The sequence below is a fragment of the Cydia fagiglandana genome, chromosome 10 (assembly GCF_963556715.1).
Source record: "Cydia fagiglandana chromosome 10, ilCydFagi1.1, whole genome shotgun sequence".
NCBI lineage: Eukaryota > Metazoa > Arthropoda > Insecta > Lepidoptera > Tortricidae > Cydia > Cydia fagiglandana.
Window position 1 is genome coordinate 10,384,963 of NC_085941.1, and position 24,180 is coordinate 10,409,142.

General features: G+C 35.9%; 1 protein-coding gene across 1 annotated transcript in view; it reads right to left on the reverse strand.

Moving 5' to 3' along the window:
* Positions 1 to 24,180, reverse strand: part of LOC134668087 (transcription factor collier) — a 69,016-nt gene that overhangs the window by 22,345 nt on the left and 22,491 nt on the right. The window contains exons 6-7 of the mRNA XM_063525568.1: positions 21,796 to 21,869; positions 19,351 to 19,419 (exon numbers count right to left, since the gene is read on the reverse strand). Of these exons, the coding sequence (XP_063381638.1) occupies positions 19,351 to 19,419; positions 21,796 to 21,869 (143 nt within the window). The remainder of the gene's footprint in view (positions 1 to 19,350; positions 19,420 to 21,795; positions 21,870 to 24,180) is intronic.

The window sequence follows — 24,180 nt, forward strand, 5'->3', positions numbered from 1 at the left end:
CTTCTAATCGAATACATCTTTCTGACTTAACCTAAGACCGGATTTGCCCAAATAAGAATATATATCAAATATTTTCAGATTAATTTTAGTTTCTTAATTGGTTGAATTAAAGCTAAGATTTATTGTCAGAGTATATTAACGATAGATAAGAATTGTGCATATTAATCCGAGGACGAGTTCTCAACATTTGCCTCAATTTTCTGTAAAGACGTTTTGTTTGCATACCATATAACATGTTGAGTACTTTAATAAGTAGTTAGTTTTGGTTTAACCTGCAAGTCTTATTCACTGGTTATTCATTAATTGAAACAAAATCCATGTAAATCACTAACGTTAAGCAGCAACTATGATGATGAACACCGAGTCGCAAAATTTTATGAATAGATTTCATTTATAATGTGTCCATGCACTTTTGCAGCTTGCTGTAAGTACCTCGAATCTAACATAATTTAAAGCTGTCCTCGTGTAAAGTAGCCACAGCTAACGACCTGCGCCACATAACCTAAGTAAGCAGCAACATATTGCAGACTACCCTCATATTTACGCGCCGAATATGCTATAAAGTGATATCACGTGATCGTTTCCCGGGTAATAGTTATAAATTACCCGGGTAGTTTATAAAAGCCGGTTAACCCGAGGTAAGCGGACAAGGAGGATAATTTATTATTGGGAAATTCGCGGGTGTATGAAAATACGCAGTTTGGGATGTTAACTATATGTGTTATGGAGATTATATTATTTAAGTATAATCGATTATTTACACAATGGAAGCTTATTGAGTATTCGACCGACAATGTTGTATTGAACATGTCATTGATAGTTTTTTAATTGTCCACGAACAAGAATAGAACGCTATGTTTAAGCTAGTCGATGCAAAATGAATTTTGAAAATGACACAGATTGCACTCTTAGAGAAATTGCGGAACTGCTTTTAAAAAATATTGAAAGGTACAAGAACAGTAACAGTACAGAACAGCAACCTTTCAAATTTTTTTTATGTTATTTACATAATAGCAGCTGTGGAATATATGTAATGTGTACAGATAATCTAATCTAACCAAAACCTGCATCAGTTGGCAACGTTAGATAAAGTAATGGGCATTTTGTCAATACATATTGGCGTGTGGAGTAAGAAATATGCCGGCTGCAGCACTGTATCATCTCGGCCGGCCCTCGGCGGGGAGTTATTATACCGAGAAGTATAGTCTGCTAAAATAGGTATACCTACATAAAAGATGAATATCTGTATACGAGTATTACCCGATTAAACTTTAAAAAATCTTTGTTATTATGTCGTTTAAACAAAAGTAGATACTGCCTCGTTGAATATTTAATTAATATCGATTGTTAGTATTTTTTGTTTGTATGATTAATAATCATCATTGATTATACTAACCCATTCCTAATATTACTTAGAAACAATTTACCCTGATGGGACATATGTTTCGTTTAGGTATAGGTATTTCATATAAAACATAAAAAGTAGGGGTAGGGTAGGGTGAAGAAAGATGACGAAATAGTTTGTGCGATCGTCACTAGAGGTCGCATTCAATTTATTTGCTGTGTTGTTTATTTAGCGCCTAAAGTGACTGATGTTAGATATTATTCCATTTTTGATTGTATAAGAAGATTAATTAATAATTCGAATTTACCAATAATTATATTAGGAGATTTTAACTTACATTCCGCGAGCCCATCGGTAAATACTGAATTTGAAATGTTTATAGCAGAATGCAATCTACAGCAAAAAAATACAGTGTTCAATGATCTCGGTAGAATGCTAGATTTAGTATTGGTTAATGAGGCTGTGGCTGGAGCATTGGTGTCCACTTGTGAGGGTATCGTTTCCAAGGAAGTCCACCATGTTCCATTAGAAATAACGTTACAGATTAGCACCAAACAAGGTGCCCCTATCACTACTCAACCACAATTCACCATTGAAGCCTTTACACCCCAAAGAAATTTCAGCAAAGCGAATTTCCATCTTTTGTATGCCCAAATAGCTAACACTTGCTGGAATGATACCTATTCTAATAATGAAGTTAATGATGCAGTTTCCACTTTCTACAACATACTTAATCAAAATATCGCTTCTTCTGTGCCATTTAAAATGCATAAAATACCTCAGGCCCGATATCCAGTATGGTTCACACCAGAAACTATTAAATTAAATAAATTAAAAAATCAGTACCATAAGCGGTATAAATTGAATAACAATCAATTAGATTATGGCTTTTTTATATACTATAGACGTCAAGCAAAAATACATTTAGAACGGGATTTTGAAATATACAATAGACGCATACAATTAAACATTAAACGAGACGTTAAGTCATTTTGGTCTTACGTAAAACAACATAGAAAAAACAATGAACAAGCCATATTTGGCGACATGACTTCAGATCAAGTAGCAAAAGAATTTTCGAATTATTTCAGTAGCGTATTCCTACCTGATCCTCCTGCATTAAATGTTCACACCGCTATTCAACACTGGGATACCTCCCATCAACTCATATCAATCGACCATATTGACGACAATGATATACGTGTAGCCATAAAACGACTAGCTCCTAAGAATACTCAGGGCCCAGACTTTATTCCACAATATGTAGTGCGCGATTGTTGCGAAGCTTTTATAAAACCATTGTCATACATTTTTAATCTGTCCATCAAAACCAATACTTATCCCTTGCTCTGGAAAATATCAAAAGTCCTCCCGATTCACAAAAGTGGCTCTAAATCTGATTTCAATAACTACAGGCCGATAGCAGTCCTTTCTGTGTTTGGCAAGGTGTTTGAAACTGTTCTATACAAAAAAATATATCAGCAGTTACGGGGGTGGTTCACTGACTCACAACATGGATTTTTACCAAATAGGTCTACCACATCCAATCTTCTTAACCTTGTAACATACACTACCCACCAGTTAGACGAAAAAAAGCAAGTGGATGTAATATATTTAGATTTCCGAAAGGCCTTTGATAGGATAGACTGTGATGTTTTATTGCAGAAAATGGCCAGGTCTGGTTTTTCTGAATCATTATTAACATTTTTCGCCAATTATCTATCTGGACGCGAGCAATATATTGTGTACAATACAGCTAAATCAGAAACGTACTCCGTCACTTCGGGCATTGGTCAAGGTAGCAGTCTTGGACCTTTACTATTTTTAATAACAATAAACGACCTTCCAGAATATATAAAACATTCCATGATATTGATGTTTGCTGACGACGTTAAGCTCGCTATGCCCATACAAAATCCAAGTGATGTAGGTAAGCTCCAAACGGATATCGATAGCGTATATCGATGGGGTGCCATTAATAGCTTACACCTTAACTCAAGTAAATGCGCAGTTATGACATATTCAAGAACATCTCAGACCATTGATAGATCCTACACATTAAACGGCCAAATCCTACAAAATGTAAACTCTATTCGTGACCTGGGTACATGCTGTGACACTGAAATAACTTTTAATAAAAATGTAGTTCAAATTTGTAAAAAATCGCGAAAAGCTCTTGGTTTCGTAGTACGTCAATCCAAATATTTTCATAACCACCACGTCATTACTCTATTATATAATGCCTTTGTACGTAGCCTGTTGGAAAGTAACTATATTGTCTGGTGTCCACACGAAAAAAAATACGTACTTCTCATTGAAAAGGTTCAGAAATCGTTTGTTAGATACTTGTATTGGAAACAGTATGGTTACTATCCCTACATGTATCCTACGCAGTTTGTGTTAGGAATGGTCGGTCATCAAAGTCTTGAGATACGGAGACAACTTGCAGTCATAAAATACTTCATTAGATTAATACGTGGTTCAATCACAAATCCGTGGTTACTGCAATATGTGACATTTAAAGTACCTACGCCATTTGTGAGAACTACTCTTCGACCCCGCCCCACACCTCTTTTTATAATTCCCAGCACCAACACAGTAACTTTAATCACTAGCCCTCTGTATGTAGCACTGAATCACATAAATAATATTCTTCTATCCGACCCCCTGACGGACATATTCTCACAAGAGGAACCGAGACTCTTAGCCACCGCAACTCGGTATTTGGAGTCGATCTCCACACCCACGACTATACCGTCATAGTTTAGTATTAGTAGATATTAGTCATGTATATAGTAATACAATAATTTGTTATGTTTGTAACTTACATGTTTGGTATACCTGTTAATGTAAGTTGTCAATGAATAAATAAATGATAAATGATAAATGATAAATGATATATTTTACCACATGTTTAGTCGCTGTTAATCAAGTATGTATTAACACTATAAAATACTCGTATACATACTTTCACGATGTTTTTTTATAATTTTTATACATTTGAGGTAGAAAAAACCGCGATAACACATTTTTAACCGACTTCCATTTCATAGAAGGAGGAGGTTCTGTATTCGGTTGTGGCTATTTTTTTTTTTTTTCTATGTACGTTCACCGATTACTCCGACATCCGTGGTCCGATTTGAGTAATTCTTTTTTTGTTTGAAAGGAACTACCTCCGAGTTGGTCCCATTTTAATTTGGTTCTGTTCTGATGATGGAATCCATGAGGAATTGAGGGAACTCCTCAATTTTTAAAGGCACATGCATGGTGATTTGGGTGTTTTCTTAAGCAACTCGAGCATTTTCTCCCGAAAACCACCACTTTGATGAAGTAGACCTGATGATGATGATTGTTTTGATGATAATGATGATGATTTTTTGAAATGTATGTTCAGCGATTACTCCGGCATCTGTGATCCGATTTGAGTAATTCTTTTTTTGTTTGGAAGGAGTTACCTCCAAGGTGTTTCCAAATTATTTTTGGTTCTGGTCTGATGATGGAATCCATGAGGAATTGAGGGAACTCCTCAGTTTTTAAAGGCACGTGTAAAGTGATTTCGGTGTTTTCTAAAGTAACTCGAGCATTTGCTTCCGAAAACCGCCAATTTGATGTAGTGCAAGTGTAGCCCTACCACGAGTTTGACATTGACATATTCGCTAAGTTAGCGACGCTAACGTCTTTGTAACTTACTTTTTATGCATCTGGCTCGCACTAATATGCCAGTACGAGCGAGATGCAAAGAAAGTAAGTTACACACACGCTAGCCAATAAATCAATGTCAAACTCTTGGTAAGCTGGTAAGGCTACTGATCGGGGGTTAGGGTTAGGAGTTAAGGGGTCGGGGAATGGCGGTTGAAGGGCTGCTGGTTCAGGGTCGAGGGGTTCATGGATCAGGGGTTGATGCGCTGTGAGGTAGAGTGATCGGGGGGTTGAGGGATTGGGTCAGTGACGGGGCGGAGGATGGATTTAGTGTAGTGACAGGAATTATAATTTCCCAGACGGACTCGAGAAAATTCCTGATTACATATTTATTAAAGTAGGTACCCGCATTTAATTTTAATCATGATGTTGTTTTTAATTCATGCGTCCTGCTCTTAACAATGCATTAAAACTAAAAATTGAAAAATAAAAACTTTTTACAAAAAAAAAGAAAACCGACTTCAAAAAGGATGAAATAAAATATTATCCTTTTTAAGTCTATGCGTTACCAACTGATATGTTTGAAGTCGGTGCCAAGCCAAGTAGTAACAATACCCGTCAAAAATAATCAGCTTTATGTCTATAAATCCCATTAGAACTGTACTAATAACTATTATAAATGTGTAAGTAATTCTGTCTGCCTCTTTGTCGACTTTTCATGGCTAAACAACTGAACCGCTTTAGGTGAAATTTGGCAAGAACGTAAATTCCTTGAATTGTTTTATATTTTGAAATGTAGTCCTCTGAATAAGGAACGGGAAATAACTCAGTCCCAAACCCACGCTTGCGTGCCGACAAACATGGTACGGACTGTGCCAAGAAGGTTTGATCGTGTGTTCTTAGTACAGTCGACGTCAAAGATATGTTTACACTTTTGCACCTTACTCCTTTGTAATAAGACGAAAAGTGTACCTAAACATATTTTTAACGTCGACTGTACCTACAGAAAGTACGTTCATTGTCGTCGTGTAAGGCAATCCAACGTACATCCTTATCGAATCGCACCAAAATCATGGTATGCTTCAAAAGTTGGCTTGGCACCGACTTCAAACATATCAGTTGGTAACGCATAGACTTAAAAAGGATAATATTTTATTTCATCCTTTTTGAAGTCGGTTTTCTTTTTTTTTGTAAAAAGTTTTTATTATATAAATATACTTACCATTGAAATAGTTGCGGACGCGATTGTACAGTCAACGTCAAAAATATGTTTACTCTTTTGCACCTTACTCCTTTGTAATAAGGCGAAAAACGTAAACATATCTTTGACGTCGACCGTACGTCGTTTCATATTCGCAAACCCCGCGGTATATTTATCACAAAACTTTCAAGGTGACTGAGTTCCTTGCGATCCGGAAATTATTCTCTATTTGACCCAATTTTGTAATACCGATTTGGTAAACAAAATCATATTTAAACAAATAGTATCACTGGTTCACATTAAAGCAATAAGTAGTTAAATATAACAAACATACATATGTTTTTTGTTTATCTTGAGTTCTTTAAGCTAACAGGCGCACTGTGCATTACAATGTAATAAATAAAAAAATACACTTCGTTTCAATCTATCTATAATTAGAACCTTTCTTAAACCGAATGAAAAAGTATTTCTTTTATTTCATTGTTTTCTCAAACAAACGTACTTAATTTATAGCAATTTACTATACAAAAACGATCAAATTAAATAGGAAAATTTTGTATGGTCGGCCTTACGAGATTAAAACTAATTTATGATATTAAACGTACTATTTGTCTTTAGCTTAGTAAACTTAAAGTAGAGCAGTTGGGTCGGTACCTATGCCAGAAGTTTTCGAAAGTTCGAATTTTGTACAAGGCGTTGATTTTGTTTACCTCAAAAATTTTAATTTCATGTGAGCAGATTGTTTTGCTCCGTAGAAACTTAATTTAAAAACAATTTTCATCAAAGTAAGTATGCGAAAGGAAAACTTGAACTAAACGGAAAAATGCGAAGGCTTTACGACCGAAACAATCTACATGGAGCCTGTTCTCGAGCGGAATAGATACAATAACCGGTAAAAAAATGTTGAAACAAAAACCAACGTGAGCAACACGCCGAAACCAGAACATAAACGTTATATCGGCGATCCAGCCAAACTGCTCTATCAAAATATAACGACCGCGATAAACCCGATGGAAAAGAAAGCAAACGTTTCCATCGAATTTCCAAAGATCGTACAATAAATGCATCCTCTTCTTACCATTATAAAATTCCTATTTCCATCTTTCTCGCGCTAGTGTTTCCTGTTTTATGGGAGAGTCGATAATATTCGGACCGCGCCGCGAGATATGAGTGCTAAATATTTTATGATGTCCAAAGTGTCGATGTTGAGTAGGCTGCATCGCTCGTCCATCTTTTTATAAAAAATAATCATTGACTTAGCAACTTCACTCACGCTTGAACTCGGATCCGGGTCGAGGCAACAGATACTTCGTATTCTGTGACAGGTGACCGGTGATCACGTGATGCTTCGTATAGAAAACGAAATGTTGGATGCCTCGGCCCGGACCCGGTACCCGGGCTTGGGATTGCTCCCGGTACTGGATTTCTTTACAAATACAGTACCGGAACCGGGAATTCCCGGTTCTCGCCATACAAACTCAGTACCGGGAGCACTACTCACGTTACCTAGGTACTTTATACAGCTATTATTTACAAATTCACAAGTTCAAACAATCAATTACCACCGATGTGATTTGAACGCACTGACCAATGTAAGAGCTCTTTTGATTTTTAGTACAAAGCAAAGGTCATATTAGGTACCTACCTATTGAAAATTTCATCTACTTAACACAACCAAAATTAAAAGTATGAGGCCCATATAAAAATCGATCAACTTAATTACAACTCAGTTTTTTGTCACGTTTGTCTCTTACAAACGGTCTTGTCGTAATGCCATTAATCTTAGAAGGCTGGCAGCGCAGCAAACGACCTCCCGTTAAGACCCTCCATGGGCTGGGTGCCCTGTAATATGCTTGTATACCCCAAACGGCGAATAACTAAACACCGCATCCGTACAAGCCAAACACGACCTTCCACTAATTGCTATTAGTGTCATTAACGCATAAACCTCGCTTGTTTTTCCAACCTTTGGTACCGTATACGAATGGAAAATAAGAAAATAAAGGAATCCCAGTGCGAGAAAAAAATACGTAAGATGTATTTTCTCGAAGAGAAGCGTGTCGGTGGCATTGTTAAATATATCGTCCAATCAGTATCCGTGGAACGAGAAGGAATTAGCGTTTGAGAGCGCACGGAGGCCGAGTCCTGGTCCACCCTTTTATGCGGTGTAATAAAAAAGGTTATTTGAATTTGGAAGAAGAATTAAAAAAAGAAAATGAATTCCGCACTAATTTAAAGCAGAGCGAGTTCCTCGACGATTTTTAGGGGGGATCGAGACGATTTAAAGAATCATGCATTTAAGTTGAAAGTCCGTCTACGCTTTTAAATTCTTACTGCCGGTATCCGAAGAGGGTTTGATAATAGGCCTTTAGTTCATAAATCCACATAATGAGAATGACCGGAGACCGCGATAGTCAGGCTAATTTCTTACATAAATACACTTAAAATAATGTAGATTTAGTTATATAATTATATTATTTTCATTGCGTCTTTACATTTTGAGGGTTCTTATTTTCATTATTTTATTCTGCAGACTTGTAACGAAACATTTTCCTTTTCACAACAGAACTCTGTTAAGGTGTAAATACATTTAAAAGAGTTTTACAGGTCCCTAAAAAACTAATCACAGATAAGCGACCTCTCGTCCCTCATTGATCCTCCATCGGAAAGGTTACTAAGGCACTTCGTCTTCATTCGGGAATCCCTTTAAGGAACGTATCAGTTGTAATGAAAGCTAATTCTTTCATTAGCCGCCGTGACAACGGGAGAAATTGTAAGGCAAACGAGAACAAACGTCGACAGCTGTAAATACCTACGTATATGCGTTATAGGTTTTTAGTTTTAGTGTAGAGGAAAACTGTTGAGAAACGATCTTAAGTTACTTAGAAGATTAGTAAATACTAAACAAATATAAAAAGCACCAAGTTAAATTCATTAAAAATTGTATTGAAATTACACCTGTTCCGAGACTGCGAGAGACAAGAATTATATGTATTATACCTACATGGTGTATCAGAACAATTATAAATCATCTTTTGAATTTCAAGTTCAATACCCGAGTTATCAATGCATATTTTGAAAGCTAGAATTAGATCAAGAGAACTCTGCAACGATTTTGATTAGACGTTTGTAATCAAATTTGACGTTTAAAATAACACTTGCATTGCTTGTGCTATCAAAATCGTTGCAGACTTCTGTTGGTTCAACTCTAAACAAGAGATCTCAAACAAAATTCTCAACCAAAACTCACCCTCACTTAGCTGTTAACTTATCTAAATGCAATAACGTAGATACTTTCATTTTATACATTTTCTACTGCAGCACAACCAATACATTCCATTTATCAATAATATAAATCGAAATCCGATCTGACAAGGCGTTAATGGGAGCTCAATGCAATTTAAGATACCCCCGTTGGTATTAACCGAATTTCTTTTGCAGTCCCGTATTGACATCGAAATAAATCGATACATTTTATTGTTGTACTGTACGAGAGTGTCACGTAACTTAGAAGGGGAAAGTGTTACATTTTATAATGTCAATCCTCGGGTTTTCAATCCGGATCCGAAATGTATGAAATTATCCGGATCTGGATCCGGATCCGCGGATCTTCCCATACATTTCGGATCCGTCGTGCAAACCCTCAATCCCTTTCGTTGGAGTTTTCATTCTTAGTAAAATAATGAAACTTATAAACTTAGCAATAAATATTTTAAATAAATAATAAATATTGAGTGTTTGATAATTTTACAAGGCAAACGAGAACTACACGTATGCTTTAAACTCGAAATAGATTTGGCTATTAACACTACAAGCATGATACCAATGTTATATGTAATACAATAATGATACTACAAATACTTTTTTTTTTTGGTAGGCATATCTTAATTAGATAATAATGTTTACCATTTAATCTGATAGGTACGTAAAGTCTTACATTTAAATGCGAATATATTATTATGTAAGTAATTTAGAAATATCTCTCTCTCTCTCTTTAGTCGTTCCCTCATTCCTGAGGATCGTGATCACTAGGTTTCACATCCTTGATCAGCTGTCTCCATCGGTCTCGATCCATTGTTGCCCTCACTGCTTGATGGAAGTAGTGGAGTAGAAATATGTAAGCGAATAAAATATAACATATACATACATAATACCGGTTTCTTATCCCGTCAACTTTCGTACGTAACTGTTCTGCCACTCTACGATATACGGTGTACGCCCCACGTGATGCGAGGTGGCATTTTAAAGTGAAAATTGAATTTGCAAGCGACAATCGAAGACGCTGCCATCAAAGGCAACCCCTGCACATGTATGCCAAAACGGGTTTTCTACGAAAGAAAGTTGAAAAGTATACTTTCCATTGAACTCCTGTTGAATACATACTTTAACATACCTACTATTTTCAGTCTCACTCTCATTGAAGGTAGGTAAATGCATTTTAGTATTAAATATTTCATATTATTATTCAACAAGCCAGTTAAATATTTCATATTCAAGAAGTAATTTCATTAGGTACTTCATTTTAATTTAACTAAGCTAATTCTCGGCTTAAAAATAATATTCCCGAAAATAATTAAATTCCAATTCGGATTCTGATATTGCGTAGACCTCGACAAAATGACTCCAAATTAGCGACATACCTATCTATTTAAGAAGAGGACGTCTCGAGCCCATTTAATTAGTGACGGGGTTTTATCATCCGCCCTCTTTGCTTCTGTTCGTTGAAAATTTCAACTCTAATACCGCCATATTGGCGAAGCTTAAATTGGATGTAATGACAAAATTTCTATTCTCTCCAGTTTATGATAAAAAATCATTTCCAGAAATTTGTTCCTGATCCTTGAGTACTTCATAAAGGTTTTTGTGATGTTTGAAAAAGTTAAACGGAATTCATGCGTGCCATCTTTGAAGACAAACACACCTAGTAGGTAGTTGGCAGTAAAACAAACTAACGTTAATTGTCGCTTTTATGATGGCTTTGCGTGAGGCGGGTCGGATGGCAAACAAATTGTTACTGTGACTCCGCCAGTACTTAGAAGTACCTACCTACTGTTTCATAGGATACGGTATTTTATTCGTCTTTGAGATATATTCATATTTTAGGTTTCATACACCATCGATCTAAATATCCTTCACGTTTTGAGTTTTTACTGTGACGATTTTTTATTTATTTTTGGCATTCCAGTGAAGTTTATGTATTGTAAATAAATAAAATGTATTAATCATCCAGATTATGATCAATACATACATATATCAACCCGTTTACAGTAGCAGCGTACCCTTAATAGGCTCACTATTTTGTGATTGATATAAAAACGATTTATATTTTTAAAACATCGTAGTTCATTTTCATATTCATTAACTTAATGACAACGGTATCATCATTATCTAACCGCATAAAGCAAAACATCACTTAAATTCAATTTATACGAGTGGCCCATTCAATTAGTTATCTAGATTTGAATGTAATCATGCCTTTTTGCTTGATTGATGGTCTACAATCTTCTTCAATTTACGTCCCTCTAATTGCGGTTTATAAATGCACTTGCATTTAAATTACTATTTTTGTCCATTAAGTAAGAATCACTTTTACCAGAGTCCTCTGCTGCTAAACTGCCAGAATGTCAAAGTTGAATAAAACTTCTTTAAAAGATTTAAGTTTAAGTTTGATTTCAGAAATACGCGTATAAATTATTGAATATTCCAGTGCTAAATTATATGCAGTGCTCCATAATGCGCGCACCCATTACCAAAGCCAAAGCGATCCCCGACCAAACAGCAACGTAATAGGAATTTAGCAGATGTTCCGGAACACACCTACAAGAGCATATGCAGCCCCTGTGGAGCTCAAGACGTCAGCGCGTTTAAACGCCAATTAATTATTAAGGGACAGAGCTCCTTCCTTTGCTCTTTGACGGCGACTGTACAACAATGTGGCTAGCTCTCGTGATTGCCTGCTTTGTAAATTGCATTAGCGTGGTCCGCTTGTGTTTCCGTTTATTTATATACCACTTGCGTTGGTTATGGCGCACGGCATCCGAACTTGTGCTCGAATGTGAATACTACTTACTGGTGGATATTACAAGCATCATTAAGACATATTTTTTGTCACTGTGATGTTAATGTAAGTGTATGTTACAGTTATAAATGTATCATGATTTACACTTTACTGAAATACTTGCAAGAACTGCATTATTCCTTAAGGATAAGTCCAGAAATCTTTCACGGAGCGCGTTCGCATTCTTTTAAGTCGGTATTATAAGGGGCAGTAGAATTGCTCCATAGATTCGAATCAACACCAGGATCGGGCTAGTTGCAATTCATCATTATTATTCCAGACAATTTATCAAGCGGTTGGCTCGGCTCGCCGCCCCGATCGCACATTCTAACGAGATGGTGAATTTTCACCGAATAATTTGCGAACCGACGAATCACGTATTGGAATCGGGAATGAGGTCGGAATTGAGATAGAAGAGCTGAACATGGTGATGCTATAAAAGGAACTTGGAGAGTAAGGTCACTCAAGGAAAGAATATACTATATATACTTACCTACTTTACTTACTACTATAATACTCGTAAATTGAAAAAATACAAAGACCTATGTGCCATCTTATAAGGTTATAAGTAAGTATAAGACCGCCTGTTGCCCACCGTTTTGTGTGTACCGTTTTTTTGATAATGGTGGTAATAAAGAATATATGTAATGTATTATTAATTCAATACAAATATAATATATTTATGCACTTTGTAAATTGCGTCAGCGTATTAAAAGTATTACAGAAAAAAATCTAAAAACTTTCTTCAAAATGCCAAAAAGATCTATTAATACAATGTTTATAGTAAACAACTTAGGTATGAATATTTAATACGCCTCCTACAAACATAGCCTCCTCATGTCATGTCTCCTCATCGTTTAAACAGTTTCATTTTAAAATTAAAATTTATATTTTTCAATTCCCCGAATTATAAATATCCGTAAAAAAATAATTGTAACTGTTACAGTATCTAATTCCTTATTTTAGAGTAGTGCAAAGAAAGGTATTGATTTAAAAGAATTACTTTAGGAATATTAGCATGACATTTTGCTTCGTCAATGGAGCGTCTCGTGCAGCGAGGGTCGATACGATTACCGGGGCTTATTACTGCGACTTTATCATATTTCAATTTACGATCGTCACCCGGACTTATCGAGTAGAAAAATCAGAGGGCTGAGTACCTCCGCCGATATAAATCAGCAATGAGACGTCTCATTACTGCCGCTTTGATTTATTGATCTAAGGTCAGATTTCTGGTGCCTTAAATATGCAGCTCTTAACAAAATTTATAAATACTAAAAGTTACAGATATAAGAATTTTAAGTCGAGCATTAGATAAGTCGAGTCGGCGGCAAGAAAATGCTTGGTTGGAGGGAATAAGAAAACGGTCATAGTTGTTAAGTCTTACACAGTTTCTGTCGCTATCTCGTGGATAAGAAGCCTAATCACCGCCGTCGCGTCTGTATCGGGCCGGCGAGCGCGCGGGTGTTCCCCAGGGTAAGCTTTTGGGACCAGTATTCTTTTTTTTGGTTTACATTACGTTGTAAGTGTGCCGAATTACTTTGCGTCCCGCTTTTTATACGGAAATTTGTGATTTGTCTTTACGATTTCGAGATAGTGGATTTGTGCTGTAAGTCCTATTTACATTTCTTTACTGTTCATTTATTTTATTTAAAAAAAGTGTAACAAACGCATCCACTAAGTAAATTTAGTACCTAAATTATAATTAATACGGTCAATACAATATAAAATATTTTCCTTGTAAGAAAAAAAATTTTAAATAAAAGCCTTTTCTACGAATATAAACCCCGAAGCTATTAATAAGGCGACTATGAACTTATCGAAACTTTCCCGTGTAACTGCACCGGGTCGCGCACCAACAAACTTGCTGCAAACTATTTGTAATACGAATTTATTGTTCTTGTTATACGTTAACACTGCAAATTTATTACAATATGGAAATCGAATTTGCTTTCTTTGATTGTGAGAGTTAGTTCATATCATTATTTGATAATTAATTCAGAAAAATCATTAACGTGACGATATTGTTAGGCTACGATCAATGACTTTTATACTGTTTTATACACAAAAATTCCATTAAAATTTATCAAAATATTTGGCATCTAGAGAAGGTTAAGAAGAATAAGTTAGAAAGTGTTAAGACATTCACAATACGCATCATTTTAAGGGTTAGGAGCCACATTCGTAACTTTGACTCACTTCATCCCCATCGTAAAATCGCAAACATTTTAAACGCGCTTGGTATCTATGTAAAAATAACCTAATGGAGAAATCGGCCCCTTAGAAAAGAATTTATTTGGCGAAAAGGCGCAGCGGCGGCGGGCGTATCTAATGAGATAATATAATAGCCGTGATTCTCGGCAGCGCCGTTCGCGGGACCGAAAATTACCGGAAAACTGCAGGCAAAGAAGCGAGCTTCTGCAAAATAGCAAGCGTTTTATTTAAAAGAGTTTCAGTATCTACATCTCATTTTTTAGATCAATGCAAATTGGTAGTTAACGGGGAACAGGATCGGAGTAAACTTTAGTGGTGTTATTGCTTTTAAGCGACGGTTCGTCGTTTTTATAGCCGGTGAGGCCTGAAACGGGAATAAAACTTTAAACAGTAGACTCCTTACACTATCTCCAGTTACTATCTAATGTCTAATAAATAAATAATCGGAAAATTGTTAAGTCGGTACTTGAAGTCGGTGCAGCCACACAACATCCTAGTGGTATTATATGAATTAACATCTTAAAGTAACATTTCTTAAAGTAACTAAAATGAACGATTTCAAGTCTATCAAATACCAGGCACAGGAGGGTCATATCGAATTGGAAATTGATTTTGTTGCTCCCGAAATAGGGTGTAAAGATCCCATTGTAATATAGATGTCAGCCATATGTCGAGCCATGTTTGGCCCTTTAGCGTCGACCTCTAGAAATGTTACCAATTTTATTTTCGCATCAAAAATAACAAAGGCTTCAGAATACGTCGACACCTTTATTTTTAATTTCTAATTTTATTTTATTTTATTCAGTGCATAGGTTTGCTAAGATAATCGTTGCTGACTGTACCAACCTAATAAACGTATGTATGTAGCAAGTCTAATAGCTTATATTATACCCATTATGCTATCATCATTATGTATTGTTGTAAGTTGCAAGGTGGTTTTAACGTCATCGTCAAAAATCTTCAATATTATATATTTAGTATCATAATCAAAGTGCTCATAAATTAAACAAACAAAAAACGATTGTGGACTAAGTTCCCATCAACCCCATCAATCTAGGTATGATTGACTCACTATAAAGCATGGAATCCTTTTAATCCTTTAATAGCTATTCCAGTCACAATATGTTTAACACAACAATTCGGTTTAGTACCAGTCCCCTCGTTTTACAGTCAAACAGAGACATCTTAATCATTACGCTTCATAAAATTCTTAAGTGATTGCCTGGGGGACGGTTGCGTGGCTGCGAATTGATTTTGAAGGTCCATCTTTTAATGTAATCCAAACCCCTTGGACACGCAATTGTCATTAAAATTACCGAAGAAAGTAGTCGATATCCCTGCACATTGCAGTACAAGTTATTTAATATTAAAAAACCACACACACCCTATGGAGGAACCTGGTCTTCAACAGAAGGATATGATGTCACGATCCTAGGTATTGAGGGACCGGCTGAAGAAGAACAGAAGAATATTAAAAAATAGACGTAGCAAGATATTATAATCTGTTAAATAATAATGCTCAAGGTGCTTGAGGAAAAGTAAAATGTTTTTTTTTTTTACAAATTTATAGCTAGATTAATAAAAAACTAGGGGAAGAAAACACGCTACCAAAAAAAAATTGCCTTCAAAAATTTGCAAGCGAAACTATTTTTCACCAAACAGAAAAACAAATTGGAAAAAAATTACACAGCTGAAATACAGCATCGCATAAGTTAATAGTAGTCGGCCGCGGGCGCGAGCAGAGATAATGAAATTGTGTACAGAGGCGCAACGAGCCGCGCGTGTCTCGGCCAAAAATCCACTTAACAAATTGCTGCTGATTCGAAGGGTTCTGGATTGTTGGCCGCTTTTACCGTTACGTCAATTATACCGTGTTATCGATACCCGAACGCTTCTGTTAAACTGTTTTGTTTCGCGCGTTCGGCGTGTATCAAATTTTGAATTCATGACGGACGCCCGTTGTTGTAGGTATGTTACCTATCCCTGTGGGGATGTTTTTTCAGGATTTCGTTTAACGTGTAAGATGTGATTGTTTTTTTTTTAAGTTATTACGGCAGTAATTGTATCATAATTACTAACTCAAATTAGAGACAATAACTTATGAATGACCGTGTTTCTCATACAATTGAATAGCAGTAGTCTATTGTGCTACAATTTAATTTACTAAAACCATTGGGTTATGACGCATGCATAAAATAATTAAACCATCAAAAAAGTATCATGTCGCCAGGGCGGCGTACAAAAAAGGAGGATGATAGCAGCAAATTGCGAAAAACACGACTGTAATGAATTCGGCGCGGCGTTTCGCACGCAATTGCACAATTTCAATTATCACATTAGTACGCGAGTGTACAGGGCGCGGCCTGATGGATTATACAGGGGTACATTAGTGGCTTCTGACCGTGATAGTACCTCGCAGTTGTCATTCAATTAATGCAAACTAGCATGGGCATTGAAGAACTCCCACGTAAACAACGTAAAAGCCACGCCACCGTCAGCGATTCCAATACATATTCAACGAAAAAAAATCGATTGTAATCTCACACGTTTGAACCGCAGTTTAATTTACATCAAACGTTGAATCAAGTTTATTAGCTGTTAGGAAATTTCCACGATCAACTTCATGCCTCGCCGAAAAGCAAAGGAAAGTTCGCGCACAAAGGCTGCCGCTCATTTTTTTGTTTCCAAAGGTAGGAAAAATTTGAATGGAGCGAATTACAAAAACCGACGAACGGATCGGCAGGGTTGTCACGATGTAAATACTATTTATCTATTCATTTTTTTATATAAATTTTGTGATAGCCTAAATACTATAGATTTTGGCAGCAGTAAAAACTACTTTTAAGTTTACACTGTCTTCAAAATTTTAATATTTCAGTTAACACATTGTTAACTACCTTCACAATTTCAAGCGAAATATTTGTTAAACTCAAATTGTTAGACATCTAATAGGACACGTGAACATCAATTAAAAGGTACACAGATAGTCAATGTGGAGAAGACCGTCATAAATGAAGACCATCTATACAAGATCGTTCGCCGCTTTTGACTCTTGCTTTTATACATACTCCGCTTACAGAAGGTCGATAGAGCAGAACGAGTGAAGTTCTCCTTGTCCGACTGTGTCTGAGCGACGTACGTATAGAAATACGAGAATTCTTGCACTATGACGGTCTTCCATGCAATACATTTTATACGCCGGAGAAGACCGGCATTGACCTATCATGAGTATTTTTTAAACATGTCCTGCGATCAATTTCCTCTACATTTACTTATTCATTTTCGCAACCCTACATTTTGAATATCGAACGACGTACGATCGGGAGACGCCTATCTCTATTGAATTCCCGAAAAAGGACCAAAAATAAAGGCACGTCCCGACAGCACCTACCAATAGTTCAATTCCATTGAAATTTCGATATTTGTCAGTCTGAGTAGCTCGTGGGCATTAATCTAAACATTCGAAATTCAAATTTATGAATGACACAGCGTGAGCGCGTTGGGGTATTTTAGGCGGCTTTTGTTTTTATTTCGGCAGCTAATTAAAAGGCGTATTTTAGTGGCATGAATATGATTGTGATCAAATATGGACCTAGCCGCAGATGTACGTAAGCGAACGGCGTGCTCAAAATGGCCTGCTCGCGACCCTCTTGTAATAAAAATTTGGTTTCAACCATTGTATTAATGCTACCTATAATTTGTGTAGCTATATTCACTGATAATTTAATATGGCATTTAGGTAAACTGCGTTGGCCAATACTATCACAAAAAAATCAGAAATTCAAATTTAAAGTGCAACATTTATTCTGTAAGTAGGCCTCAAACGATCTGCCAGGAGTCAATACAAAATGTACAGTAAAATTTTATAGTGGCGTGAAAAATACAAAAATATTTATAAATAAATACATATAATTCGTTTTAAAAATACACCCGCAGAATGTTTCAGCTTTTTCAGAGATTCGCAAATAAGCGACATTATGAGATACGTACTTTCTACATTTCATTGTTCTCAAATCATGATTGAGTGGTGTAATGAAGGTAAACTTTTGCCCCGCAGACTTCGAGGCAACAAAAATAGCCAAAGTGCAAAGCGGGCCGAACACAAAGTTACCGAATCGGGGAAATGCATTTGCCTGAGTTTTGAGATTGATTAACATTTCTGTATGTCTAATTTCACACCTTTCGCTTTGTAATTTAAAGAGGAAGTAAAATAATAAATACTTAATATGACGTTGGGTTTTAGATTTAGTGGTTTGTATTGGTGTATTGGGAATATACCTAAGCTTTATAACGTGTTATATTAATATGTATAATTGCAACGACGCGACGGTTGGTGCGTGACGGCGCGATTCGAACTTTAAGATATCGTGCCGTTAGACATTCACTAGATATGAAATAGTAAAGATATGTGACGTTCCACGGAAAAGGTACCTTATGGCGGCTGGCGCTTACGCTTATTATTAACGCCGCTCCAATATTCAGTCGGGGCAATGGAACCTTTTGCCGTGGAACGTCACATATCTTTACTATACCTTATGTAGTGCATCTCTATTTCATTTCCCGAATCGCGCCGTGAGTTTCAAATTGTACTAAGCTTTCCTTTAAAATCGTAAAGACATTATTATCATCCTGAAATTACATATCCTCCTAAGGCCCAAAGTGCTACCTATAGTACCTCATCGGTTCGATGAAATTTAAATCCTATTCAATTGGAACAGAGTCGCTTCTGTTTGTTTCGTTAAATTTTCCAACAACTCACACACTCTAGGTTCAAATTTCAATGGCTAATTTTGTATTTTTTATTTGTATGGCTGGGCCTTAGGAGGATATTGTAACCTTTTGGATACAAATATATTTATTAAAATGTCCGGTGCAAAGTTTGCAAACACTTACCTATCTATAATAACAGGATCTGAAGGAGTCTCGTTTCTGTTGCCGCAACTCTTCTTGTCACAACACCGACTGAAATAAAAAGTAGATTTTAAAAGATCGTCAATTAGTTGAGGATAAAATTGTTTAACTATGCATACGTACAAAGTTATTGGCATATAGTATTAACATTGGACTTTCATCCTCCATCCTTATCCTAATAATTATTTTTCCATTTCGTCATTTCGACTGCGGGGTAATTTCAACTAATCGAAATAAATTCCATATTGAATAATTTTACGGTTTAGACTCACTCGTTTTTAGTCACTCGCGCGACATGTGTCGGAGAGCCTAGGTCTCCTATCTCAAGCACTAACAGTGCGAGCAGCGTTGTCAGTATGCGATACATGGCCGTCGTGAACGCTGCTCGCACTGTTAGTGCTTGAGAAAGGAGACTCAGAAACAATATGTCGCGCGAGTGACTAAAAACAAGTGAGTCTAAACCGTAAAATTATTCCATGTTAGTATGTCTCACAACAGTTTAAATTCGATCTTCCATATTTTACATTATTAACTAACCATATGTACATATATGTCCAAATGAAGAGAGGCCTATGCTCAGCAGTGGGCGATAAAGGGCTGATATGATGATGATGATGATGATGTCCAAATAGCGAAAAGTCCAAAAAGATGTGTTGTGTGTGACTCTAGTTAATAATGTAAAACATGCAAGATATTGCGATTAGTTGAAATTATCCCGCAGTCGAAATTGCCTTTGCACCTCATAGGTATTGTTGCACAAACTTTAATCTTCGTCGACTTTTTCCACGTTCGTACATCCGAAGGGAAGAAAATCAATAATATTTGTGCCGAAGGGTTCCATATCATTTAGTGCTCCGAGTATAACGCGTCGCGAGTGAAAAGGTTACGTGGCCTTTAAATTAAATAAAATCCCGCGCAAATGCTGTTTTATAGAGATTTTAGGGATTCGAAAGTTCTCGCAACCGTTGCTGGATAAAAGCGTAAAGAACTATAGAACACTAAAAGTCAAACTAACAAATACCTAGTCATTTCTTGTGATCAATATATGTTACAATGAATGGCCCAACAATTGGTACCGTAAACTCCGGTTTGGCCCTGGAGGGTAACTTTGGCCATTGAGATTTACTCGCCCCAGGTTATATTATTGCACTATAATTATGGAAATATGCCATGATGTTGAAGCTAACCTATGACGTTTTTATGTTTTTTATTAGACCCTTTTAAATGAGGTTTTCATGTGGGTCAAAGTTACCCTCCATTCGGTCAAAGTAACCCGAGTTTACGGTACTTCAAAGTTCGCTTGATTCAATGACAGTACAAAAATATTTCATATCTAGGTACTTTACTTTCAAACTAAAATGATTTTGTGATTTTATTGTAACCTATTATTGTTCCGTTCTTTAAAGTTTGTGTCCGGTTGTATTGTTTAGGTATTCTTAAAAACCAGGTAATTAAATTTACGTAAACATTTACACGGTATTTAGATACACAATGCCATTTTGTATTGAAATATGTGCATCAATAAAAGCCACGCCATTACAGAACGTGGATATACAAAAACAATGTCCAGAAGCCTACTCCACACAATGTTTGCGTTGTGTACATTGCGCGCCCTACCGGGCCTCCTTGACGCGAAGGGCAAAGACATTGAAAGGACAGACTCCCCCGAGACTCCTCCCCTGAAGACGTGCAGACGGGACGCACATATCTCGCAGAAAGAGTGCGCGATATTGCGTCTAAGGTGGAATAAAATTTTAATTGCTCACACAGATGCAGCTTTGTGTCGATACGCTACTATTCCACGCACACGTCGCTTCAACGGCGAGACGCAACGCCGGCCGCAAATTCCCTTTGCTTACCTAGCTCAACGCTCAGACGGACTAGTGTAACTGTGAACTAGGATCCGTTGCTAATATGTGTAATAACAGAGCGCGCTTATTCTGGTTCAGGTGAAAATTCGACTCGTCTACGCAAGGTAAGCGATAGAAATACAAGCGTATGACCGGAAAAACAACCGCAAATAAATGGTATAATTAATAAGGTCTCTCACTTCGCTGTTTTGGTGAAGTTTAGTATTACGAGTAAGGACTTAAAGTTAGATTACGGTGTTCGGATACGCTAATTTTTATTTGAATGGCTTCCCTACTATTGTTTTAGTACATTTTTGTTTGAAACGGTAGGTAAATGCATAGAAAACAAAATCCATTTAGTATGGATTTAAATTCCAAATAAGTGACTTATGCATTGTTGATATAGTAAAATGCTCGATGTGTGGCATCAATAGCGAGTTAGTAAGAACGATGACACGCAGAAAACACAAAGTTTATGACAAATGAACGGTATGACAGTTCTACGAACTGAAGTTTTTTCCTTCAGAATGTTTGAACACATAGATAATCGGAAATAATAATTTGGGGAGGTTCTTACCTGCACATAACTTCGTGTGTTAACAGAACTCTGCACATTTCGGGGTTTTTGTCCTGACCTTCGTACACTATAGGCTGTAATAAAGAAAACTTACGTTTACTTCGGATTTTGTTAAGTGAAAAATTATGATCTGTGGAAAAATAGTATAATCTTCACGCTCGAATGAGTTATCTAATTAAAAATCAGCGGCAAGATAAGATTTTTCATCTTCATCAAGTTATTATTTTTGCTAATTTATGTACCCCTTCCGCATAATCGCGAGGCGTTATCTACGAGCCGGATTAACATGCGCCCGCTACTTTATATCCAAGTCTAATAAAATACCTATTTATTTCACTAAATAAAATATTTATAAAATTTTACCACAAATATAAAACTTTAGTAAAATATACAATCAGTAGGTAATTATCAAATTAAATACGTGTTAGTATGCAAATGTAAACCTATGTACTGCCTGAAAATGTGAAATACCACTCAGGTTAAACAGAAAAGTGGGAAATATCGGTAAAATGATACAAGGTAGATATAAATTGATAATATGAAGATACATATTTACGAATTATACAAGAAAGTTACGTTTGAAAGTTACGTTTGAAAGGCGTATGTCCTTAAAAACAATTTACTTAATTAATCAAAATTTTATTAGATGATTCGAAAAGTTCAAAAAATTGTTTATGTTAATATACATGGCATTCAAGCAAGAATTTGTCTGCCACAAAAACGATTGCGGTCCATAAAACCTTTGTTAAGACTACCTGTCTGACTGATTGGCGAATCTCTACTAATAGACTAGACATAAAAATTCAAAATCGCTCTCCTTCTTGATTCGACTGGCAAATCATATTACTTTTTGGCAACCGGGTTTTTTAACCTAATTAGACCCCGCTGAATCCGAATTTGCCGGTTGCTCGATCGAAATCATGACCGGAAGTGAGATATTTGACATTAAAGGTCCCTTTTTTTAGTTTTTCGTAAATAACTCTTAAACGGAGGCGCATAGCAAAAAATGTTCTATTACATAAGTAATCTGCATAAAATTGCCTACAAGAAAGATTCAGTACAATTTTTCGCTAGGATCAATATTCAAAGAGATATTAACGCGGGAAATTTAATTATAATCACTTCTAAGATCCCTTTTTTAGTTTTTCGTAAATAACTCATAAACGGTGGCCAATATCAAAAAATGTTGTTAAACGATAATAATCTACACAAAATTTTGAACAAAACAAATTCAGTACACTTTTCGCAGAGATCAATATTTAAAAAGATAATAAAGAGGGAAAGTTCTAGTATAATGAATTCTAAGTTTCCTTGTTTTTATTTATTCGTTAATAATTTGAAAAATATGACTCATAGCAAAAAAGATCTTATACCTAAATAATAAACATAAAATTTCCTACAAGAAACATGTAGAACACTTTTCGCTAGGATCAATATTTAAAAAGACAAAGCAGCGGGTAAGTTAATTATAAATAATTTTAAAGTTCCTTTTTAGTTATTTGTAAATAACTCGTAAACGGTGTCCCATAACAAAATAGTTTTAAAAAATAAATTATCTACATAAAATTCCCTCCAAAAAACATCTGGAACACTTTTCTCTAGGATCAATATTTAAAGCGATATTAATGGAAGAAAGTTAATTACAATCAGTTCACTGGTCACTTTTCATTAGTTTTTCGTAAATAACTCGTAAACGGTAGCCCTTTGCAAAATAATATTCTACATAAATATTAAACATAAAATTGTCCACAAAAAAGGTTCAGTACACTTTTTTGCTACGTTCAATATTTAAAGAGGTATTAAAGGGTGTAAGTTATTTATAATCAATTTCCAGGTCCATATTTTTAGGTTTTCGTAAATGACTCGTAAAATAAGGCTCATAGCAAAATAAGTCCTTAAAGTTCTTGTAAATAAAAAATCGGCATAAAATTTTCTACGAAAACATAATGAACACTTTTCTGTGGGATAAATATTTGAAACGATATTAAAGAAAAAAAGTTGATTACGATCAATTCACAGGTCACTTCTTTTTAGTTTTTAGGGTTCCGTACCTCAAAAGGAAAAAACCGGCCAAGCGCGAGTCTGACTCGCGTTGCAAGGGTTCCGTACATTACCCAAATTTCAACAACGTATTCTTTATATATGAAACGCGAGTGAATTGCCATTAAAAAACCCGTAGGGGTCGGTTCAAAAACTAAGTAATGTGCGACTCGCGCTTGACTGCATATTTCTAATAGGTTTTCCTGTCATCTATAGGTAAACCCAGTAGTTTCAGAGATAACCCCCCCCCCCATAGCCAAACAATGACCAAGTGTTCTGCATGTTTCTTGTAGGAAATTTTATGTTTATTATTTAGGTATAAGATTTTGTTTGCTATGAGTCATA